A 20032-nucleotide genomic window follows, 5' to 3' on the forward strand; every position below is an offset into this window, starting at 1 on the left:
GCGTCACTTTACAGTGCTGGTATTACTAAAAGCTCACTTCAAGAATCGCAAATCGATACACAATGAGTATGGGTATGGACAGTCTTGCGTACCCCACAGGCTGTAGACCGCACTTACAGGTGCAGCAACAGTAAACTGGAGCACGGGAGCGACGAACAATCTGCAAGACAGCGGGGAACAGCTGAATCGCGACGGGCTCTAGCAGCAGATGCCCATGTATAAGGGACACGCCCGGCTGACCAGTACTGCACCTTTGATGCTCACCTGACGAGCGGAGCTGACGAAACAGCGAAGTTTTGGATTGACGCGTGTTCCATTTTACTTTTGGAGCATCTGTACGTTCTGTAAGGTGTTTCAGTTCGTCTCTTGTTACAGTCAGAGTTTATATGGCAGGATTGTTTTTGAACAGTTATTGCTGCGTTAGACTAATGTGTTTAGTGGACTCTCTCCTATGGTGGAGTAAGTTGCAAGGGAGTAATTATTATAAACATCCACCTGAACTCAGCCATGCGGCTACAGAAGAAGTTGTGCGGTGATCTCAGAAACCTCGTAGTTGGAAAAATCATCCAGGTTCAGGGTTCGAATCTTGAGCACCCTGTGTCTGGGGTCCCCGTTCGCCACCACCGGTGACAGTTCCTTTCTGTTGTTAACTTTAGTTTTTTTTTTCTAAATTATAATCTGCCCTAGATATCGTTGAGATTCGATAATGAGATGCTTAAAAGCCGACAACCCATTTTGGGAAGCTGTGAGGCAAGCTTTTTCTACAGCCTCTCTTCAAAGTAGTCACACATTTCAAGTTTATTTAGAGGTGTCCAGTTCAAAATTACCAGCGTCACCACCTCTCTTGGATGTTCTTTTCCTTTTAAATAGAGCGCTGAGATGTTTCTGAGCCGTCATTGTAATTTTATACGTTTCATTGTAAATTTATACGTTTGTTGGCTTCGTGGCTGCCAAGGTACAGTTGGTGAACCCTAGCCCGGGAGAGTTGCTCTCCCAGTTATGCTAACCAGGACGGATAATAGATGGAAGGGAGAGCGCGAACTGACCACGTGTTGATGTGCGTCTTCCAGAGCGCAACAAAGCCCCCCACAACAGGCTGACGACCCCACCGCAACCTCGCCGCTCTCTGGTACAGGGTAAGCGCAGTTAGAGGACCATGGCTGGCCATGTAAGCTCACAGTGTATATTGGAACAACTTTGTTGCCTGTTAATGAGATGGGATGTGAGTTGTGAGGACATCGTCATCGTCACGTCGGCGACGTTAAATTTCATTAAGGCGCTGTGCTGCTCGGGGCCAACGGATAGACGATAGACGACTGGGACAGACGACAGACGACTGCATAGTCGTCTGCTCTCTTGTCCAGTTTTTAAGCGTTGTTAGCCGCCGTTTCACTAATGGCTAACCGACCAGCCTTTGGGAGCACTATTTTTTCATAAATGTAAGCAGAGTGAAGACAGGAAAAACTTTCTGAAGGCAAGGGGGAGGGGGGTGCTGCGGTGGTACTTGCTCCCCTTAATGGCGAACCCTTGATAATAGGAAATGTGGAGGGGGCCCGGGCACAAAAAGCCCAAAAGAGGCTTTTCTGTTATTGTGCAAGCCATTCGCGGTTAGTATACTGTGGCATAACAAGAGCAAAGTTTACAGTTCCAAATGGGACACAGTAACCTTGCCGTATAACATTTGCAGTGCTTAATGTTTTCAATAATTACGTAGAAACTATTCAGGTACAGGACGCATCAAAAGTTCCCAGGCCAAAAAGTCTGTCTTTGAGCTGTGTAGTGGGGCATTTGCGACAACCCTAACCTCATATCTCCGTACGGGGCAGAAGAAACGTCGTTCCCACCTCTGAGAACATTGGTACCATCATAGCAATCTTAAGTGCAAGAACATACTGCTGAAAAGTAGACACTGTGGCCTTGGAAGTTTTGACACACCCTGTATATTGACAGGCTGAACGAAAACCAGAACGGGAAGGTATCCGTTTATATATTCATGTTGGTGTTCTTGGGGCAGCACAGGAAATATTTTGAGTGTTCCGCATTTGGGGAACCAGAAATTAAGCATTTCGCAACCTTAGTTCGTGCGTGAACGGGGTAAGTACCAATCATAATTAGCTTTCTTAGGGCAAGAATTTTTTTTTCGGGTCAGGTTGGCCACAACGCTGAGAAATCCGTTGTCACAAATTCAGTTTTTTTCATAACATCGAAGAGCTATTTCGGTTTGTTTCGAGTCAGTAATGCGTTGTAGAAGGTATGTGACCTCGCAGCTATATACAGGGCGTTTCACCTAAGACTTGACATCATTTTGAAAAGTAGGCTTTTTCAGTTAGAAGAGCACTTTTTTTTCGGCATAGCATTGTCAGCGATGAAGTATATCAGAATACAGCTAAGGAGGCTGGTTAACGAATATTGAATAGTTAACTTTTTCACTATTACTTCTCGGCTCCTTAATTATCGAGAGGAGTGTAGCCCACCATAAGCGATATCCATATCAGTTTTTATAATTTCGAAAACGCGATTACCTTGGCGCTGTGGCCCAACAAATTTTGGTATTTCTATGAGTTATGTGCACTGGAGAGGTTGCTTCGCCTGCAAGCTTCACGAAAGCGTATGTATTTTGGCGCGATGTAGGCAGAATTTGTGGGGTCACAACACCGAGAATAACCGCGTTTTCGACATTGTAAGAACTGATATGGTTATTGCTTACGGTGGGCTACACGCCGCTCAATAATTAAGGAGCCTAACAATAATATTTAAAAAGTTTAGTTTAGTTTATTGTATGGGGTTCAACGTCCCAAAGCGACTCAGGCTATGAGGGACGCCGTAGTGGAGGGCTCCAGAACTTTCGACCACCTGGGGTTCTTAAACGTGCACTGACACCGCACAGTACACGGGCCTCTAGAATTTCGCCTCCATCGAAATTCGACCGCCACAGCCGGAATCGAACCCGCGTCTGTGGGGTCAACAGCCGAGCACCATCGGCGGCAATAATAGTATTTAAAAAGTTAACTATTCAATATTAGTTAACCTGAATGCTAGTTAGCACGTCTTAGCTGTATTCTGATGCACTACACCGCTGACAATGCTGTACCGAAAAAAGCGCTCTTGTAACTAAAAAAAAGCCTTTTTTTAATAGTCTAAAGTCTTAGGTGGAACACCATGTATATATGATGCCGGCCTCATGCGCTGGCGAACACAGCAAGGCGTCCCGAATCTTTCCAGCCTCAAGCGTTGGGCGAGGATGGGCTGTGCGCTCGTCCTGGTCGTGCTTGCGGTAGCCCTCGTCCTGCTGGCCCTCCTTTTGGCAGGTTAGTCACTGGCTCTTGCCGACGTGCGGCGATCATAACTCAATCCACAGTAATCTGGCAGAGTAGATCCCTGGAAGCCAATCTTGTGCGCCATGGAGTGAAGTAGAATGGAGGGATAGCTGTGCTATATAGTGCTCCGCAAAAGTGGAGCTTTGTAGCGCACTCGAAAGATGGCGTGACCGACCGACGTGGCGTGAGTGTGCGACTAATGAGTGAGTGAGTGAAGAAACTTTATTTCCGCCAGAAGAAGACCCGTGCCCCTCCGGGTCCGCACGCAGGCGTCCGGGGAGGGGCAGCGTCGCAGCTGGAAGACTAGCAACGGTATAGTCGCGCAGCTTCTGCTGCCAGGCGGGTAGCGTATCGTTGTATGCTAAGGTCGGCACTTCTGAGTATGGTCTCCCATTCCTCTGCATTATTGATTCTGCCATATCCTGGGGCACTGGGGCATCTCCATAGTATGTGTTCGAGTGTAGCGGTATGCCCGCAGAAATCGCACACCTCCGCATCCTCCCTCGTGTCACCTCCTGTCCAGCTCCTCCAGAGCGGGGATGCGAAGTTTCTGGCTTGGAGTCTTCTCCAGTCATAGGCCTCAGCCGAGCTAAGCGATCTATCCGGAGGAGGATAGATCCTTTTGTTCTTTTTCTGAATGTCTGTGATGCTATTAAAGGTATTGGTTTCCTCTTTAGTGCTGAATTCGTATGAGGTGTCCACGGCTCCCCGAGGTAAAGAGGAGCGGGCGAGCCTGTGGGCGGCCTCGTTTCCAACCAGACCCGAGTGGGCTGGGGTCCAGATAATTAGAATATTGTGGGCTGGGATAAAGTCTTTTAGATATTTAGCCGGCATTTCGTGGATGCGTCCCTTGCTGTAATTTCTAATTGCGGCTTTGCAGTCGCTTACTACGTATTTGGTACCTGGCTGAGTTAGAGCGATCGCTATTGCAACCTCCTCCGCCACAAGGGGTTTTAAGTCAAGGTGTCTTACAACGCGTAACGTTCTGCCTGAGTCCCCGACGGCTACGGAGACGGTGTCTCCTAGCGTGCCTACCGCGGCATCAGTGTAGGCCACGGTTCCCTGTGGCATCTTGCCTAGCTTAGCAGTCAGCTGTGCGACCCTGCTTTTCCTTCTGCCTTTGTCGTGGATGGGATGCATGTTTCTAGGTATGGGAGCGATAATAAGATGCTCTCTTATTTCTCTTCCCAGATCTGTTCTGGTGTTCACTGTGCTATCTACGGTTGCCCATTTCGCTAGCTCTAGGTATTTCCTTCCTGCGGGTGTGGATGTTAGCCTTTCGATTTGCGATGTTCTAACCGCTTCAGTCAGTTCTCTCCAATTGTTATGCAGGCCCATTTTCTCCAGTATATCATTGGACGTGGAAATGGGCAGCCCTAGCGCTCGTTTGACACATTTTCTGATGATTGTGTCTAATGCCTTTTCTTCGGTTTTGTTTATTTTCAGGAATGGGGTTGCGTAGCATATCCTGCTAACGACTATGCTTCACTGAGGTAGAGCTTCGTGGCGCATTCGACAGATGGCGCGGCCGACCGGCGTGGCGTTAGCGCGTGACTAATGCTTCACTGAGGTAGAGGGCGCATTCGAAAGGTGTCGACATGACTTAATTCATGACCAATATAGCCTTAGCAGAGAGCTGCCACATAGCTTGCCGCGTTCCGGTCGTTGCTCGCTCTGGCGTTTCGTCTCGTATAAAATGTTGACAGGTGGCGCGTCAACTTAATCGCTTGTCACAAATTAGGTTAATTCAATAGAAAACAAGCATAGTGTAGAATTATATCGATACAGGAAAAGACAACTCAGGAAGGAATCGTTCTAATTATAACTCAAGAGGCAGTGCCCTACTCTTTAAATTTAGGTCAGGGTGTCTTAGAACCCGCAACTACAAAATAAATTTAACGAAGAAGACACATGTGCTGCGTGTGGTAGATCTGTGGAAACAATTGAACACCTCATACTCAAATGTGATGGCATCCATCCGGATGTCAATGCAGGCACCGTCGCTCTCCCTGAGGCCCTGGGGTTTAAAGATAACAATGGTCATGTAAACAAATCTGCAGTGGAAGTTACCAAAAAGCGATTGGAAGGTTGGTGACTGAAAAGCAGAGAGGTGACATAAGGTTAGAAATGTAGCAAAGCGTACTTAATGAAAATGGCGAATTTTAATAATAGTTTACGACACTGCTAAACAAAAAATCAAGAAAAAAGCCGAGCATGGTGGCAACTGCCACCACCCCGTTTGAAAGGGAACGCTCCTATACCTTCCATCCATCCATCCGTTCATATTGCGAGGCAGGTGGCGAAAAGGTAAAAACTTGCGGGAAGGTGCGTAGGTCAGGAAAGGTGAGTGGAACTGAACGCTAGGCACGTGACGTCAGCTTGGCATTGTCAGCTGCGCGTGTCGAACGCACTGCGGCGCTGGAGTCGACACACTTTTCTGCCCTACTCTGGGATGGCGACAGCACACTTACTGGAACGCTCAAGTGCACGAAGCACATTGGCTCACGTTGAATCACAAGAGCCATTTCGTAGGCGGTGGCTGCGAAGGGATGAAGCCAGGCCCAGGTAGTAGGCAATGAAGGTGTACTTGCTGAAATGCTCAAAGCAAAAAAAGTGCGTATTTCATCCACTACCCCAGACCTCACAGCGCATGCCATGGTCTGTTATTCCCCGAATAATCCTACTCTTCCCTGTTTAAAAGAACCAGTGTACTGCTCTTCATCTTACGTTGCTATGCACATTTTCCTCGACTTCAAGGTAGCGGGGTCATCGTGTAGGACTAGTGTGTACAGCTATTCACTTCCCAGTAGGCATTTAAACTTATTTGGACATCCGTGTATGTCCTAAACGTCCACAGGACATCCAGGGGAGTTTCGGTGCCTATTGAGTTGTTCCAAAAAAATGCAGTGGCTAGATCAGCTTTCTCAACACCATTGTTACCATCATAGAGAGCGCATATACCAAGAATACCATGCACCAAGCACCCTCTTAACTTTGCCTAGTTGCCAGCCGTAATTTCTAGTAACTTTTTGGGCATGATACTCCGAAGACTTTAGTCCAGTGAAGTCTAAACAATTACCGAAGTAACTATCACGGTTTTCTGAAAACAAGAAACCGGGTTCGTCAAATCCACCATGTCTTCTTCAAGAAGGAAATCAATAAGTGAATCAGTCAATTATGCAATCAGTTTTGCAATCAAGCGAATTTTTAACCCAGTATCACATATGGGCAGCAAAGTATCGTGCCGCACTCCCTGCATTCTTGCCTTTCTATTAATCATAACAGCCTTCTTGAAGGCACGCAAATGTAAGCATAGTATAAGCGTTTTCTTCTGTCCCCCATTTCAAACGAACGCAGAACGGGGCACTGTGCTACGAAAACAGGAGGTGAACTACACCTACCCATCCGACCTTCACAACCGCCAACATGAAATCGATGACGTATTTGGTTCCGCTCCTCATCCGACAAGCAATGGCAAGTGACGTTATCAAAATGCGCTTTGTGCATCAGTCCCGTGGCTATAGTGTGCAGTTCATTCTAAAAGGTCAATCGTTCTGTTCACATGCAGTAATGTCTACATATTTTCAGTAGCCATATGCACTTTTCTTTGCAACTTTCCTACTCTTATTACTCCAGCATACTTTCGGAGTCAGTGCACGTTAAAGAACCCCATGTGGTCGAAATTTCGGGAGCCCTCCACTACGGCGTCCCTCATAGCCTGAGTCGCTTTAGGACGTTAAACCCCCATAAAACTTATACCTTAAACTTTCGGAGCTATATGATACTCTTTGATCAGCTCCGCAGGTTGGAGAGTGGGTAAGGGAACAAACGCGAGTTAAGGACATCCTAGTCGAAATTAAGAGGATAAATGGGCTGGGGCAGGGTATGTAATGCGAAGGCAAGATAACCGCTGGTCCTTAAGGATAACGCAGTGGATTCCAAGAGAAGGCAAGCGTAGCAGGGGGTGGCAGAAAGTTAGGTGGGCTGATGAGATCAAGAAGTTTGCGGGGACACGGTGGCCGCAGTTGCCAAAGGACAGGGTTAATTGGAGAGACATGGGAGAGGCATTTACCTTGCAGTACGCATAGTCATATGATGATGATGACGGCAGGTTGCTTGTTAGTCTAGAATGTACACCTCTACCAGCTGTTCGGCCTCATTCCCCTTGATGCTTTTGGCACATATGGTGTAAGACCATGAGTGCTAAAGATATTTGTCCATTTTTGCTGCATGCTGCTCAGTGTGGCTGTGAGCGTAAAAATGCATGTTCTTGCACTCCTTATTTTCTTAACTATTTTCCTCCTTTCAGGTACCAATGCAGCCGGAAAAGCAACCATCAAAGGCCGATATTACTACGATAAACTATTTAACGAATGACAGTAGACAGTCTCTCAACAAAGAACCGATTCGTAGTTTCAGGAAATAGAGCGCGCTAAACACGACTGGCGTTCAATTTCTTGAGCCCAGAAGATAGGCAGCGTTTATATTTCTTAACAGGAGCAGAATCTGCAATAAGTTCTGCTCTTTTGCATGTATCCTCTGCAATTAGTAGGCGCGAGGCGCTTATATAAGTGCGATTAGCGGGCCCGTCGGCGCGCGAAGCCTTGCAGTCGAGGTCACGGTCATGTCATAAAGACTTAAAAATCTCACGAGAAGCAACGGAGAGCGGTGAGTGGAAGCCGCCAGTGTTGGGGAGGAAGTGTTAGTAAATATAAGCTAAGGGATATACGCGTGAACAAGCTGTCCTGAGCACTGGCTGACAGCAGCGGGGCTGAAGTATTGTCGCCATCGGTTTTGCTGCTGCCACGTGTTAATAGGTTCTACTTCAGCGTCGTTACTTTCAGTAGCTTAGTAACTGCGTGCTAGCTACTCACTGGACAAGTGGCATGCATAAAGCAACAAACAGCATCTGCATTTGTCAATAAAAATACTCTCAGGACGGTCGCTTCTCTGTCCCACAAGATTCAGAGGCAGTTGATTACGGTGCTGAATAAAATATAGCTGATTCATCAACATTTGCATTTGTCTTTAGTAGAGTGCGCGTGGGTCGTCACTACGGTGTCACTAAACACGTCACTGTTTACACCTCTCAGCCCGGTGCTTTGCAATGATGCGTTGCTATGATGCCATGCATGACGTCACTCCATGCTGAGCAATCAACGTGGCGCGGTGTCATGCCACCTCCACAGGAACAGAAAACGTACCCATATTGACTATCCCCCAAACATAACGACGTCGCCCTTTCAAGCATCTTCTTCAATTTCCTTCGCCTTATCGTTTCTAAACAAGGGAGCTGTGGGATTTAACGTACAGAAAAAACAATGAGGTCGTCAAGTTCCAACGATAGGCAGAGTCCGAGGTCGTAGCTAAACGTTGCCTAACACCGAAACCTAAAGCTTCACGAGCAAATCTTATAGACGTCACGACACGAGGAAGCCTACGAACACTAAACGGCGTTGACCAAAGAGAAAATAGATTTGAGAAAATAGCTGTCACATTTTTTTTTTCTCTTGGTAGATCTACTACTCTAAACAATCAAGCTGGGAAGAATGGACGAAATGACGTGGCCGGTTGGCAATATTCAAGGTCCTGACAGCATGTTAAAGTGCGATAAGCCTTAATATGTCATGACGGCAATGTCATGACGGCAACGAAGCCTACTGCGAAATATCTTCAGTAGTCAGGACCAACACTCGCGTTTATTTTTCTCTGTTTTTCTTCTTGAAGACGTGTGGTTCAGAGAATCAATACCTGTCGACAGTTAAGCGCAAGCAGTCCAGTTAAATCCACCCAGTATAGAAAAACAACTGAAAATTTTCTGTCGCCAAAAGAGATCTTTAACGCGATTAGCGTTCATGCTCCCGTTCTACATAAACTTGATCTGGCGTCGTAGCCATCAGCATTGTGAGCTAAAAACTGGTAGGGACACTACAGCTACGCCTTTAAGGCGTAGGCGATAGTATAGTGCGTTAATCCGCTAATCCGGATCATGAGAGGGAAATGACTAGAAGGATAAGAATGCAGTAGAACGCATATGGCAGGTTCTTTCAGATCATGAATGGCAGTTTACAAACAACCCTCAAGCCACAAGTACACAACAGCTGTATCTCGCCTATAGGGCAGGAACGTGGAGGCTAACGAAAAGCCTTCAGCTTGAGTTAAGGACAACGCAGCGAGCTATAGAAAAGAAAATGATAGGCGTAACGTTGAGAGATCGGAAGAGGGCGGAGTGGGTGCAGGAACAAACGCTGGTTAATGATATCCTAGTTGAAACCAAGAGCAAGAAATGGGCTTGGGCAGGGCATGTAATGCGAAGGAGAGATAACCGCTGGTCCTTAAGGGTAACGGAGTGGTTTCCAAGAGAAGGGAATTGTAGCAGGGGGTGGCAGAGAATGGTGGGTGGATGAGATTAAGAAGCTTGCTGGGATACGGTAGCGGCAACTGGCAAAAGACAGGGTTAATTGGAGAGACACGGGAGAGGCCTTTGCCCTGCGGTGGAAGTAGTCAGGCTGATGATGATGATGCTAATTCGCATATATGCAGAAAGTTATTCTCTGCCTCACATTCATAGATCCCTGCGAGTCCTCTTACCCCTTCTGGCGCAGTGGTGCAGCGGTTAAGCGGGGTTCCACTGCCGTGGAATGGCAGGTGCTTCCAGCGGTGGGCCTTGTGAGACCCATGTTGCTCTTCCCGAACGTCCAATCATTAACTGCGACCTCTCACGGTGGGCAGTTCACTTAGCGTCCAGTGGGCAGGTTGTGATCCGCCCCAGGTTCACGTGACCTAGGTGGCCCACCTGGCTCCTAGGTTGCTCTCTGGGCACCACCTGTCAGAGTCGTACTCGCGATTTCTCGCTCACAACTAACGCCGACATCGGATTTTCTGCACAAAAGGGCCTTTAATGCTATCGCGTTAAAATTCGGATTGTGCCGCTCGCGCACCATGGCAGGCAGCAACCAGATTGTAAGCAAACTACCAACCGTGACAGGTGTCATTTAAATTAATGAATGGTCGCGAGAGGCTGCTCCTGGAGAGCAACCTGTGTCTCATAAGTCCCACCGGTTGCTGTGTTTAAAACAGCCACCTGGCGGCACAGAGGCGCATCGCTCAACATCTACACCACTGCGCCAGGGGTAGTATGAGGACTCCACACGGTCTATGGGTGTGCAGTAGAGAATGATTATGCGAAGTGACAGGCAAAATTGCACCTCTCTCTCTCTCTCTCTCTCTCTCTCTCTCTCTCTCTCTCTCTCTCTCTCTCGTGCTGTGCATTGCAGAGCGCAGTCTTCATCAACTTCCATCTGCTGCGTCCCACGGCACTGCCCTCTCATCGTCGTCTTCAATGTAGCACAAACCTGTGCTTTCGCACTGATTCGAATGAAGTAAACATGCTCTAGACTTTTTGAGAGTTTGGTTTTTCAAGCCGCTTTGACGGCAGTTCAGAAGCGCTTTTTCCGCTAAAGCGTCTTCGTGCCATACTCGCGAGGTTGCACGGCGGGTTTCTAAGAAACCTTCAAGTAGCACAAACAACATTGTTTTTTGCCTTCGTAGAACTGGGAGCTCGACAAATCCAAGTAGGTTTATAGTGTTCAGCACTCCATAATGATCATGAAACACACGAATCTGCCATTGCCTACCAACCCAAATTTCCACTTTGCTTACACTTCAAACCTTCTTAGAATATGTAACCGTGGAAATTTGAATAATTATTTTACCTCTATCTCTGGTGGGAAAATACTATTATTGTTATAGTATAGTAAAAGAGGATTTTAGCAATTTGATGAATAGTTGTTAAAAACCAACTGAGCCCATAAAATAATGGCTTCATTACGACAAAAAACAATGCAACAAAATAGTCAGCCGCATTCCATTTTATGCAAAACGATATGTCGTGAAATCGTCGTTTACAGCGAAATTTGATTATCCAAAATTGCTTTCTGCACCCGTCAGGTGCAAAGCGAAGAGACGGCCTTGAAACTTGCGCTCACAGAAGCTTGGCACGTATGCGCTTATCGTGCAGTAGGAGGAGCCCAGTGATGACTAAGAGGAAAGCCTTGAGCGCATTCTCCGTCCAGAGAGAGAGCTTCCACAGGGTCATGGTCGAGTACTTGTGGATGCGGAAGAGGAACCTCTGCACTTCCACGTGCATCAGCACGTCCTGCGTAGGCCTCGACACAGTCATCTCCTGGAGAGACTCCACGGGCGAGTGCAGCGTGGTCTTGATCTTGTCCGAGACGATGCACAAGATGGCCAGGTACGTGAGCTCGAACAGGGGCACGACGACCTCCTGGAACGTGAGAGCGGAGCGGCTGGCAGGACACACGGTGCTGGAAATGAGGGCGACCAGGTAGACCGCCCTGACGAAGAGGTAGCAGTACCAGGCGCAGACGAACGCGAGGAAGTTGTAGCTGAGGTCGCCCAGATACTGACAGCAGGCCTCCCACTTCCAGTGCAACTCACTGAGGCCCTCGTGGGTGAGACAGCCGTGGTTGCGCTGCAGTTCTTTCGCGATGTCCTTCATCGACCTCTGAACGTCGATGCAGAAGAGTGTGTAGATGGTCATGGCCATGTACGTCTGAGATAGGGCGAGCATGTTGACGAAGAAGAACCGCGAGAAGGCATCCACGAAGGTGAAGTTGGCGAGTCCCTCCCGGGTCCACGGGCAGATGTTGGAAGCGAAGAACAGGGAGATGCCGCCCAGCGCGTGGACGAACAGCACCACGGGGATGAACTTCCCCTGCCAGAAGCCGGGCCTCCGCCGCCGCTGGTCTGCGCCGCCAGAAATCTCGAAGTAGCGAGAGGCGAGCGCGGCCACGTTGGACTTGCGGGACCAGAGGCTCTCGGAGCCGGCGACGGCGGCGACGCTTAGCAGCAGCTCGCTGACCTCGAGCAGCCTGGCAGGGAAGTTGTCCACAGACAGGTTGGGAAGGTGGTAGATGTACCACACCAGCAGGAAGGCGAAGTACGCCTTGAGGGTGAACAGGACGGCGGTCTTGCAAGCGAACACGAATGTCGCGCTGAAACCGCCCGTCCGCGTCGATCTGCAAGCGGACACGGGAAGCCTGATTTCCAGTGGGATAGCGCGAGTCCCTAACAAATTCACAAGACATACTCGCCAGAAACACTCAACCTCACTGAGGCTTTTTTTTAATGCGATGTTGATTGCCTCAGGGCATAAAATGGTATGTAATGATAGATGAGCATGCCTAAATAAATGAGAAAAGGTTCGCTGATCGAATGAAATGGAGCATTGAACGATGGTGAAGTCCTTGTGTCCAAGAGGTATATCAAGCACTATTGTCGGGCGAAAGACCCGCTGCCGCCAGGTGCCGAATTCTTGCCGGCTTCAACGCCGGGCAGTAAAAGCTCAAGCAGTAAGCCAGCGTCCGAGCGTTACGTTCAAAGCCACTCCGTGGTGGAATGGCTCTAATTGGCGCTTCTTTACGGTGCGACGTAAGTGGGTACAGCGTGAAATAGCGCTGGCGCTTTGAGATTTCAAAATTTAGTAGGCGTTGTGAGCCAACGTAATAGCGTTTAAGCGCCACGCTGAGGGTAACCTCTGCCTTTAGGTGACGAAGATTTGTTGCGTTACATCTGACGCATGTACCCGCTCAGCGAAAAATGTGCAAAGCAAGGCTAATCGTACCACTCAGGCCTGACGACGAAAGGTTAGTTCATGGGTGAGCAACTATGGCTCGTATCCCTTTGCATTTGGTGTCTCTTTAAGCAAAGGTTGCTTCTTGAGGGCCTGCTAGTTGTGGCAACACAACTCTCATCGGACTCTCCCGCCTTGAAAGACATTGACACCTTTCTGGTTAGGAGCACGGTACTCCGTCGGTCCAGCACTCGCAGGGGTGGGGGACTGACCTGCGGTACACCTTGACGCTGTCGAAGGGCAAGCCGAGGGCCTGGTAGCCGCGACGGTCCAGGTTGCGGACCACGACGGCGTCCCCTCGCCGTCCGGCCCCGGTCGCGTCCCCCGGCAGCCGCGCGGCGCTCGACTGGATGGTGGTGGTCGTAGCGGCCATGGCTGCAACCGCTGCTGTCGCTGGACCGCGGGGTCCGGGGGACGAGCCGGGAAGACGGTCGCTGCTGCTGTCCAACGGCCCTCGAGCTGGAGCACGGTTAGGCAGGCGGCCCGGGGCACGAGCTTCCGCGACGCGTCTCCCGCTGCTTCTGCTTCTTCCTCTGCGTCATCTTTTGCCTCTTCCTCTGCTCTGCAGCATCGAAGTAGCGTAGCGCCATTGGAATTGCGAAGCGCCCATGATTTCGGGGACTTAGGGCCTGCGGACCGTCACCTCCTAATCTTCTGGTCGTTGGAAAATGCACTCTAAGTGAGAAAGAGCTGGAAGTGCTGATAGGTGTTATCCTTTGGGAACAAACTCGATTGCGGCAGCATTTAGTCCCTCAAAGAGCAGCCGTTAGTCCCCGAGAGGCTAGATGCAAAGGGGCACCAGCCTCAATCATTCTTCCCGCTCATTAATCGTCCTTCGCAAGGACTTAGCAGTGCGGTTAGTCCCAGTTCACCTATTAAAGTTGCGCGTACTCATTATCACCCGTTGCTCAAGATTCAGTGACTCAAAGATCGCTGATAATCGCCCTTGTTCTCCCAGTCACTGGAAAGTCTTGGCACCGGGACTAAATTCCGTCTGTGGCGATTGCACTTCGATATAGACAAAATGCAAAAACTTTCGTGAGCTCTGCTATGCGAGAGCGCATTAATGAATCCCAGGTGTATAAATTAATACGGAGCCCTCTACTACGGCGTCTGTTGTAGCCCATGTGTAGTTTGGGGACGTTAAGAAAAACTCATCACACCTTTGGGTATATCACTATAAGTTAGATAGAGCTAAGAGTTCGATTTGGGTTAGTCTTTCCGGTACGAACTGCATTTCACCAACCCTTAGTACCTACACATATGAGCAACCATTACAACCTTACAAACTGACAAGGGCAGATGAGCCACAATTATTGCAGCCATATGTACTAACCGTTTTTGGCAACGACTCAGTGGTGCTGTTAGTCCCCGTTCACGCGCTATTGGCTGGAGCGTGTCTCAAATGCTATTGTGTCTCAAATACTTAATAAGCATACATTTACTTCTCAGGCCCCTGGTTCACGGCCAATTTATTATTTTCGACAAAGACTGTACATCTGAACCCAGAAGACGATAGCGATTGGATTAGTGGCACATTCACCGATGAAGCAAGGATGCGCCTCTGCTACAATAAACGTTAAAGCGTTTGGCTCGGTTGCTTTTTGTTTTTGCTTTGTTTCGGAACGAAATGTTAACTATTTTCGTTTGCGTAATCATCATAACCCTGCAACTTTGCCATCCTGAAGCTCAGAAACCACGCTCCACAGTGTTCCCACCGTCTTTCTTTCGGAAATCAGGAATACGAGCTCAGTTTCGTGATTGGACGTATTCAGTTCAACCGCATTTTAACGCCAAACCGAAAACAACTAGCAGGTGGAATGAGCAATGCGCCCTACCTCTGCCTGCAGGCGTCTATCAACAAACACTCGCAACAACAAACAGGAAAGGGCTGCTCAGCTGCCATTGGTCGAAGCTGTCGCGCGAAAACATTGCTTCCGCCCTTGGCCTTCAAAGGCCGGGCGGTGCTCTCCCTTCTCCCAACTTCTCTCTCTCTATCTCCTCAGCTATATATACACGCAGAGCCCCAGGCTTAGAACGGCGAGAGAAGCAGAAAAAAACTACAGCAAAAGAAAGCTACCCTCTCAGCGTTCCTCTTTCTCTGCAGCGGCGGCGCTCTGCGCTATAACGATCCAGAATGGAGGTCAGCAGACGACACGGTCAAAGCGGCCGGCGCAGACGAAACTGGATTTTCGGCGACGGCGGCCCGCGCACCCGTTCAAGTTCACGGCGCTCGCCGCGTCTTGACGCTGGAAGCATCGCCGCGTTCGTGACGACGCCGACTGCGTGGCACGCTGGCGAGCGCTTTGTGCGGACCGAGAAGACAGACCGGTGCGCAGTGACGATGCCTCGCTGAGCGTGCTTTGTTGGAAGGCGTGAGGGCAGACGACGTCGGAGGAAAGGATACAGGAAAATAAGAAGAGGAGTGGTCGTCTGCGAAGGAGAAGCGTCTGCGCCTGCGCCGCTGTCAAATCGATCGGCGCGCGGAGTCTCTCTCGGCCTACCCCTATGGCAACGCGTCATCACATGGCGGTGAGTTCTATTGATTCAGTGCAGACCCACATGGTCATGAGTGGCATTCGTTTTCAATCGTTACCCCTTTTTTTTCTTTATCCAGCAAGGTGACGCTCTGCGCGACTTCGGCGGCTTCGAGGCGATCTCGTGATAGTTGCAAATTAGAGCCCAGCAACGGTTGAAAGCTTTTCATTCGGTGGAGCACCAAAGGCGAACGTTAATTCAAAACTCATTATTCAGAACATAAATGTTTTTTTATATATATAGATCTTCTAATTTTAACTAACCTCCTGTACTGAGCCTACGCAATACGCAATGTCAGTGTAGACTTCTGCAAGCGCGGTGTACATTCGTTGTAAAGTGAAACCACGTACTCGATATTCGTCACATGTGCAATGCGTGGTAGAAGAAATCGCGCTAAACGCAACTTTTAACTTTCTCTTCTGATTCAAGGGCTGCAAGTGGTTTCGAGCAGAGCTCACTAATAACGCTCGAATTCAAGTTCCGGCACTCCTTTTGCACTTTTCTAAAGCTGCAATGACTACCAGTTGCCTCTGAGCTTGTGCGTCAGCACCGAGCGGAAACCCAATTCTTTCAAGAAACTAAGAGTAGTTCGTCTCACTTGACATACGTGACGAAAAGACTTGTCGAGCTCCTGATTCCGGACCAGTGAGGGCGTCAATTCTCACAGAACCTCTCAACTGCACCAGGAACTTCCCAAAAGGCATTGAAACTCGCTTGGACATCCTGTGGACGTTTAGGACGTCTATGGGACGTCCAAGAAAGTTTCAATGCCTATTGGGTTCGTAACTGTTGCGGTTAAGGAGTCATATGAAAAACTCTGCCTGGGCGCAGACATCTCATCCTCGCACTAGTATTTGTAAGGAGCGTGACAATGATTGGAAAATAAACGCCAGCACAACCAGTGATTGCGAATGACGGGTTCTGCGGTTATGGATTGCGCAGCGTTGGCAGACGACGTACATAGCCGAGAAGGACACACAACTGCGCTGATTCTGTCGTTCTGACAGGGCTGCACATTCCGTAATGACCAAACCTAAACCAGCTAGGCCGGTAACATGTTCTCCTCTGACATGGGTGCATGATATGTTCAAAACAGACCCGGAAGAACAGCAAAACAACGCTGTACAGCGGAATGTAACAAGGCCAACCGTTATTGAAGCGAAAGCGGCACTACGCTTGGTAAAGCCAGTTTCGCGGTGGACCCAGGTTTCACCTTCAGATGACCTTGAGCTTCGAAAGCAAAGGAAAAACACATAACTGGCCCCCGGGGACAGTTGACACCTCACTCGCACTTTAAGCTACGAAACCGATGGAGCGGGAGCTTCGAAGGCAAAGGAAAGGCGCATAACTGCCTCCTTGGATCAGTGGACACCTTAGTCGTGCTTTAAGCTACGTGGCGGTAGTGACAGATGTGCGCTGCATGCGTTAGCGTGGACAACGTTGCGGCAGAGACGAGGTACTGAAGCCACAGGCCGTCGGCGTTCATTGGCGTTGGCATTGACAACGTTTTGGTCGCCGATGACCTTGAGGAAAGGAAGTGCACATAACTGGCTCCCAGGGTCAATGGACGCCTTAATCGCGCTTTGATGTACGTAGGATGGTGAGAGAGAGGTGTGGGTTGACAACGTTGTGGCAGACACGCGGCACTGCAGCAATAGGCCGCAGCGTTCATTGGGTGAGGAAACTCTCGCCATCAACCATTAACTGACACCTGCCAGGGTGGCAGGGCGGACGCGCTGCCTATCCAGTTTCCGGAAAGCACTCAACGTTACAGACGCCAGATACGCCATAGCTTTCGCTCTCTAACCAGGTTCAGCCGTAGTTGAACCGCAGCTAATTTTGTTTTTGTTTATCTTTTCACTTCCGTCTGTTCTCTGCCCCTGTTATGCCTAGCGACTGGCTTCTATGCATACCTTGAAGTGACATGTTTGTTCGCATACTTCACTCGGCCTTATTTTATCACTCGCAGCTGTCCGAAGTGGACGTTACTAAATGGGGAGAGCTGCACCGGTGTGCAGCTGTTTACTAATGCATTTTGAATTCTTGGGGTTTGGTGTCCCTGTACGTTGCTTTTAACAGTTCTGGTTGGTTTATTGGGGCTTAACGTCCCAAATCAACTCAGGCTATGAGGGACGCCGTAGTGAAGGGCTCCGGAAATTTCGACCACCTGGGGTTCTTTTTAAACTTAGTTTAGTTTTAAACTTTGAGTAATATGATATGCGATAGACATAACCGAAGATTACATCATATAAGAGGTTGTGTAAGAGATGGGTCTGAGCAGTGGCGAGAGTGGCAGCGACCTTAGAAGTGCTTGCAACTATCGGAGTCAGATATCCTGTCAGACTGAATAGTACAGTAAAGTAGTTTTCCCGCAATATATCTTCAAAACCGAACTGAAAATTGCCCTTTCTTCTAAGGGCCGCACCACACCAAAATCATGAACTAATAAGTGCGGCCCTTAGTCGAGTGTTTGCGGTATTTTTGCTACGCCGTCATAGCCTGAAAGAAAGAGTTGCTGTCTCCTGGTACGGCGTAGAGCGAAGCTCTTACTGAAGCCACCACACCGTATCAACATCCCAGCGCAGTCGCTAGCATTATGTTCTTGCTGTGCTTTCGGGCTAAATGAACATAGTGATGATTCGTTCTAAGCTCCTGGCAACAAGCGAATCAATAAGTTCTGTGGGACTTATCGAAAAAACTAAACAAAAAGGCGGTTGTAGCACATTCTTTTGACTGTTACAAACTACAGCGCGTCTATGTTTTGATTTTTTTGCTTTGATAAAACGACCTTGCTGCAGCCACTAACTCTGCTTGTTGCTGATTAGCTAAAGCGCTCTGCAGACTAACGCGAGGTCCCGGGCTCTCGACAGACGGCAGAGGCGGACTAATGCTGTTTGATGCGTATATACAGGGTGTTTCACGTAAGACTTTCTGCAATTTTTAAAAATAAGCGATTCGAATTAGATGCGCGCTTTTTCTGGCATAGCATTGTCAGTGGTGTAGTACATCATAATTCAACTAAGACGTTGACTCGGCGCTGTGGCCTAACAAATTTCGCCTACATCGCGCCAAAATACATGCGGTTTGGGAAGCTTGCAGGCAAAGCAACCTCTCCAGTGAACCTAACTCGTCGAAATAGCCAAAATTTGTTGGGCCACAGCGCCGAGGATAATCGCGTTCTCGAAATTCTAAAAACGGATATGGACATTACTTACGGTGGGCTACATGCCTCTCAATAATTAAGGAGCGCAACAGTAATAGTTTAAATGTTAACTATTAAATATTGGTTAACAAGCCTGCTAGTTAGCACGTCTTAGTTGAATTATGATGTACTACACCACTGACAATGCTATGCCAGAAAAAGCGCGCATCTAATTCAAATAGCTTATTTTTAAAAATTGCAGAAAGTCTTAGGTGAAACACCCTGTATATGCACTGCTTAAAGAAGATATAGCGAAGTATACGCTTCGAGAAAGGAAACGTTTGTATTTGATTCGACGTTTAGATCAGAGGACCCATCGTTTTAGGGATCGGTTCTCCAATCGAAACTTCGAGTCAAATTCAAATTTTCCTTTACCGAAACGTATACTTCGCTATATAAATACATATATGTAACAGCGGTGAAGAAGCCGCTAAGAACCAGAAGTTATATACTTATATAAGTATATAACTTATATAACTAGAAGTTATATAAGTAGAACCCTTATCTTTTTCAACGTCTATCAGTTTATATATATATATGGTTTGGTTTGGTTTGGTTTATGGGGCTTAACGTTCCAAAGCGACTAAGGCTATGCGAGACGCTGTAGTGGAGGGCTCCGGAAATTTCGACCACCTGGGGTTTTTTAACGTGCACTGACATCGCACAGTACACGGGCCTCTAGAATTTCTGCTCCAAAGAAATTCAACCGCCGCGGCCGGGATCGAACCCGCGTCTTTCGGGACAGCAGCCGAGCACCATAACCACTGAGCCACCGCGGCGGCAGTTATATATATATATATATATATATATATATATATATATGCATGCGATGTCAGTGCACGATAAAGAACCCCGGGTGGTATAAGGACTAACTATGGAACCGAAATGCTTTCATATTTAATTCCCAGTCTTCTAAATAAACATACACAGGCCATAGAAATTATTCAGAAATCTGTTTCCCAAAAGTCTTTCAATAGAAATGCTAAAGCTTACCTCCTTTCTCGCCCGAATGATTAAAGGGTTGTTCACGCAGAAATTCTTGATGTCCCAGTTTTTCCGTCAACTCTGTGAATTCGTGTTTTTCTTGTTGTGTTGTGCCTTGTAAATATTTACTTTAATTATGTCATTGCAAAAGTATGCACCTTCCTCCTACTTTTACCTTGTATAATTATGTGTTGTTTTTTGTAATGAGAATGTATGAAGTTCTTGCTTCTTTTGCCGCTTGTCCTGAGCATTGTGTCGGGTGCTTGGGCCCCGTCAGGCAGAGTGCATCTGCCTTTTGCCCCCTGTATCCGAGACCTTGTTGTCTGAAATAAAGAT

The 20032-nt window shown here is 48.2% G+C and overlaps 3 protein-coding genes and 1 long non-coding RNA gene across 10 annotated transcripts in view; 2 read left to right on the forward strand and 2 right to left on the reverse strand.

The window, feature by feature from the left end:
* LOC149330872 (thyrostimulin alpha-2 subunit-like) overlaps positions 1-20032 on the reverse strand; it is a 233407-nt gene that overhangs the window by 73659 nt on the left and 139716 nt on the right. The window contains exon 15 of one of the 6 annotated variants that reach the window (XM_089561579.1): positions 13310-13534. The exons of the other annotated variants lie outside the window; for them this stretch is intronic. Coding sequence (XP_089417705.1) covers positions 13443-13534 — 92 coding nt within the window. The 3' untranslated portion in view covers positions 13310-13442. Of the gene's footprint in view, positions 1-13309; positions 13535-20032 lie in introns of those variants that run through there. 6 annotated transcript variants of the gene reach the window in all.
* Positions 1077-8330, forward strand: LOC149330874 (uncharacterized). Its single transcript, XR_016285742.1, has 4 exons — positions 1077-1136; positions 3223-3308; positions 6675-6791; positions 7627-8330. It is a non-coding gene; the product is annotated as an uncharacterized LOC149330874 (long non-coding RNA).
* Positions 11233-13345, reverse strand: LOC149330875 (uncharacterized). Its single transcript, XM_089561588.1, has 2 exons — positions 13185-13345; positions 11233-12358 (listed from the first exon to the last, which is right to left on the reverse strand). The coding sequence occupies exons 1-2, from the start codon at positions 13343-13345 to the stop codon at positions 11302-11304; spliced, it is 1218 nt and encodes a 405-aa protein (XP_089417714.1). The 3' UTR covers positions 11233-11301.
* Positions 15095-20032, forward strand: part of LOC149330876 (uncharacterized) — a 43167-nt gene continuing 38229 nt past the window's right edge. Inside the window, exon 1 of one of the 2 annotated variants that reach the window (XM_089561587.1) lies at positions 15095-15504. The gene's annotated coding sequence lies outside the window, so the exon portion shown is untranslated. The remainder of the gene's footprint in view (positions 15505-20032) is intronic. The other variant, XM_089561584.1, reaches the window with a different exon arrangement.

Source organism: Amblyomma mixtum, chromosome 9 (assembly GCF_055824585.1).
Source record: "Amblyomma mixtum isolate Tamu chromosome 9, ASM5582458v1, whole genome shotgun sequence".
Taxonomy (NCBI): Eukaryota; Metazoa; Arthropoda; class Arachnida; order Ixodida; family Ixodidae; genus Amblyomma; species Amblyomma mixtum.

Bases quoted from the DNA above. Each gene is read 5' to 3' on its own strand.
- LOC149330875 (XM_089561588.1), bottom strand. From the start codon at position 13,345: ATGGCCGCTACGACCACCACCATCCAGTCGAGCGCCGCGCGGCTGCCG. The intron at 12,359-13,184 runs GTCAGTCCCCCA...GTCCGCTTGCAG, and splicing joins AGCGTCAAGGTGTACCGCAG to ATCGACGCGGACGGGCGGTT.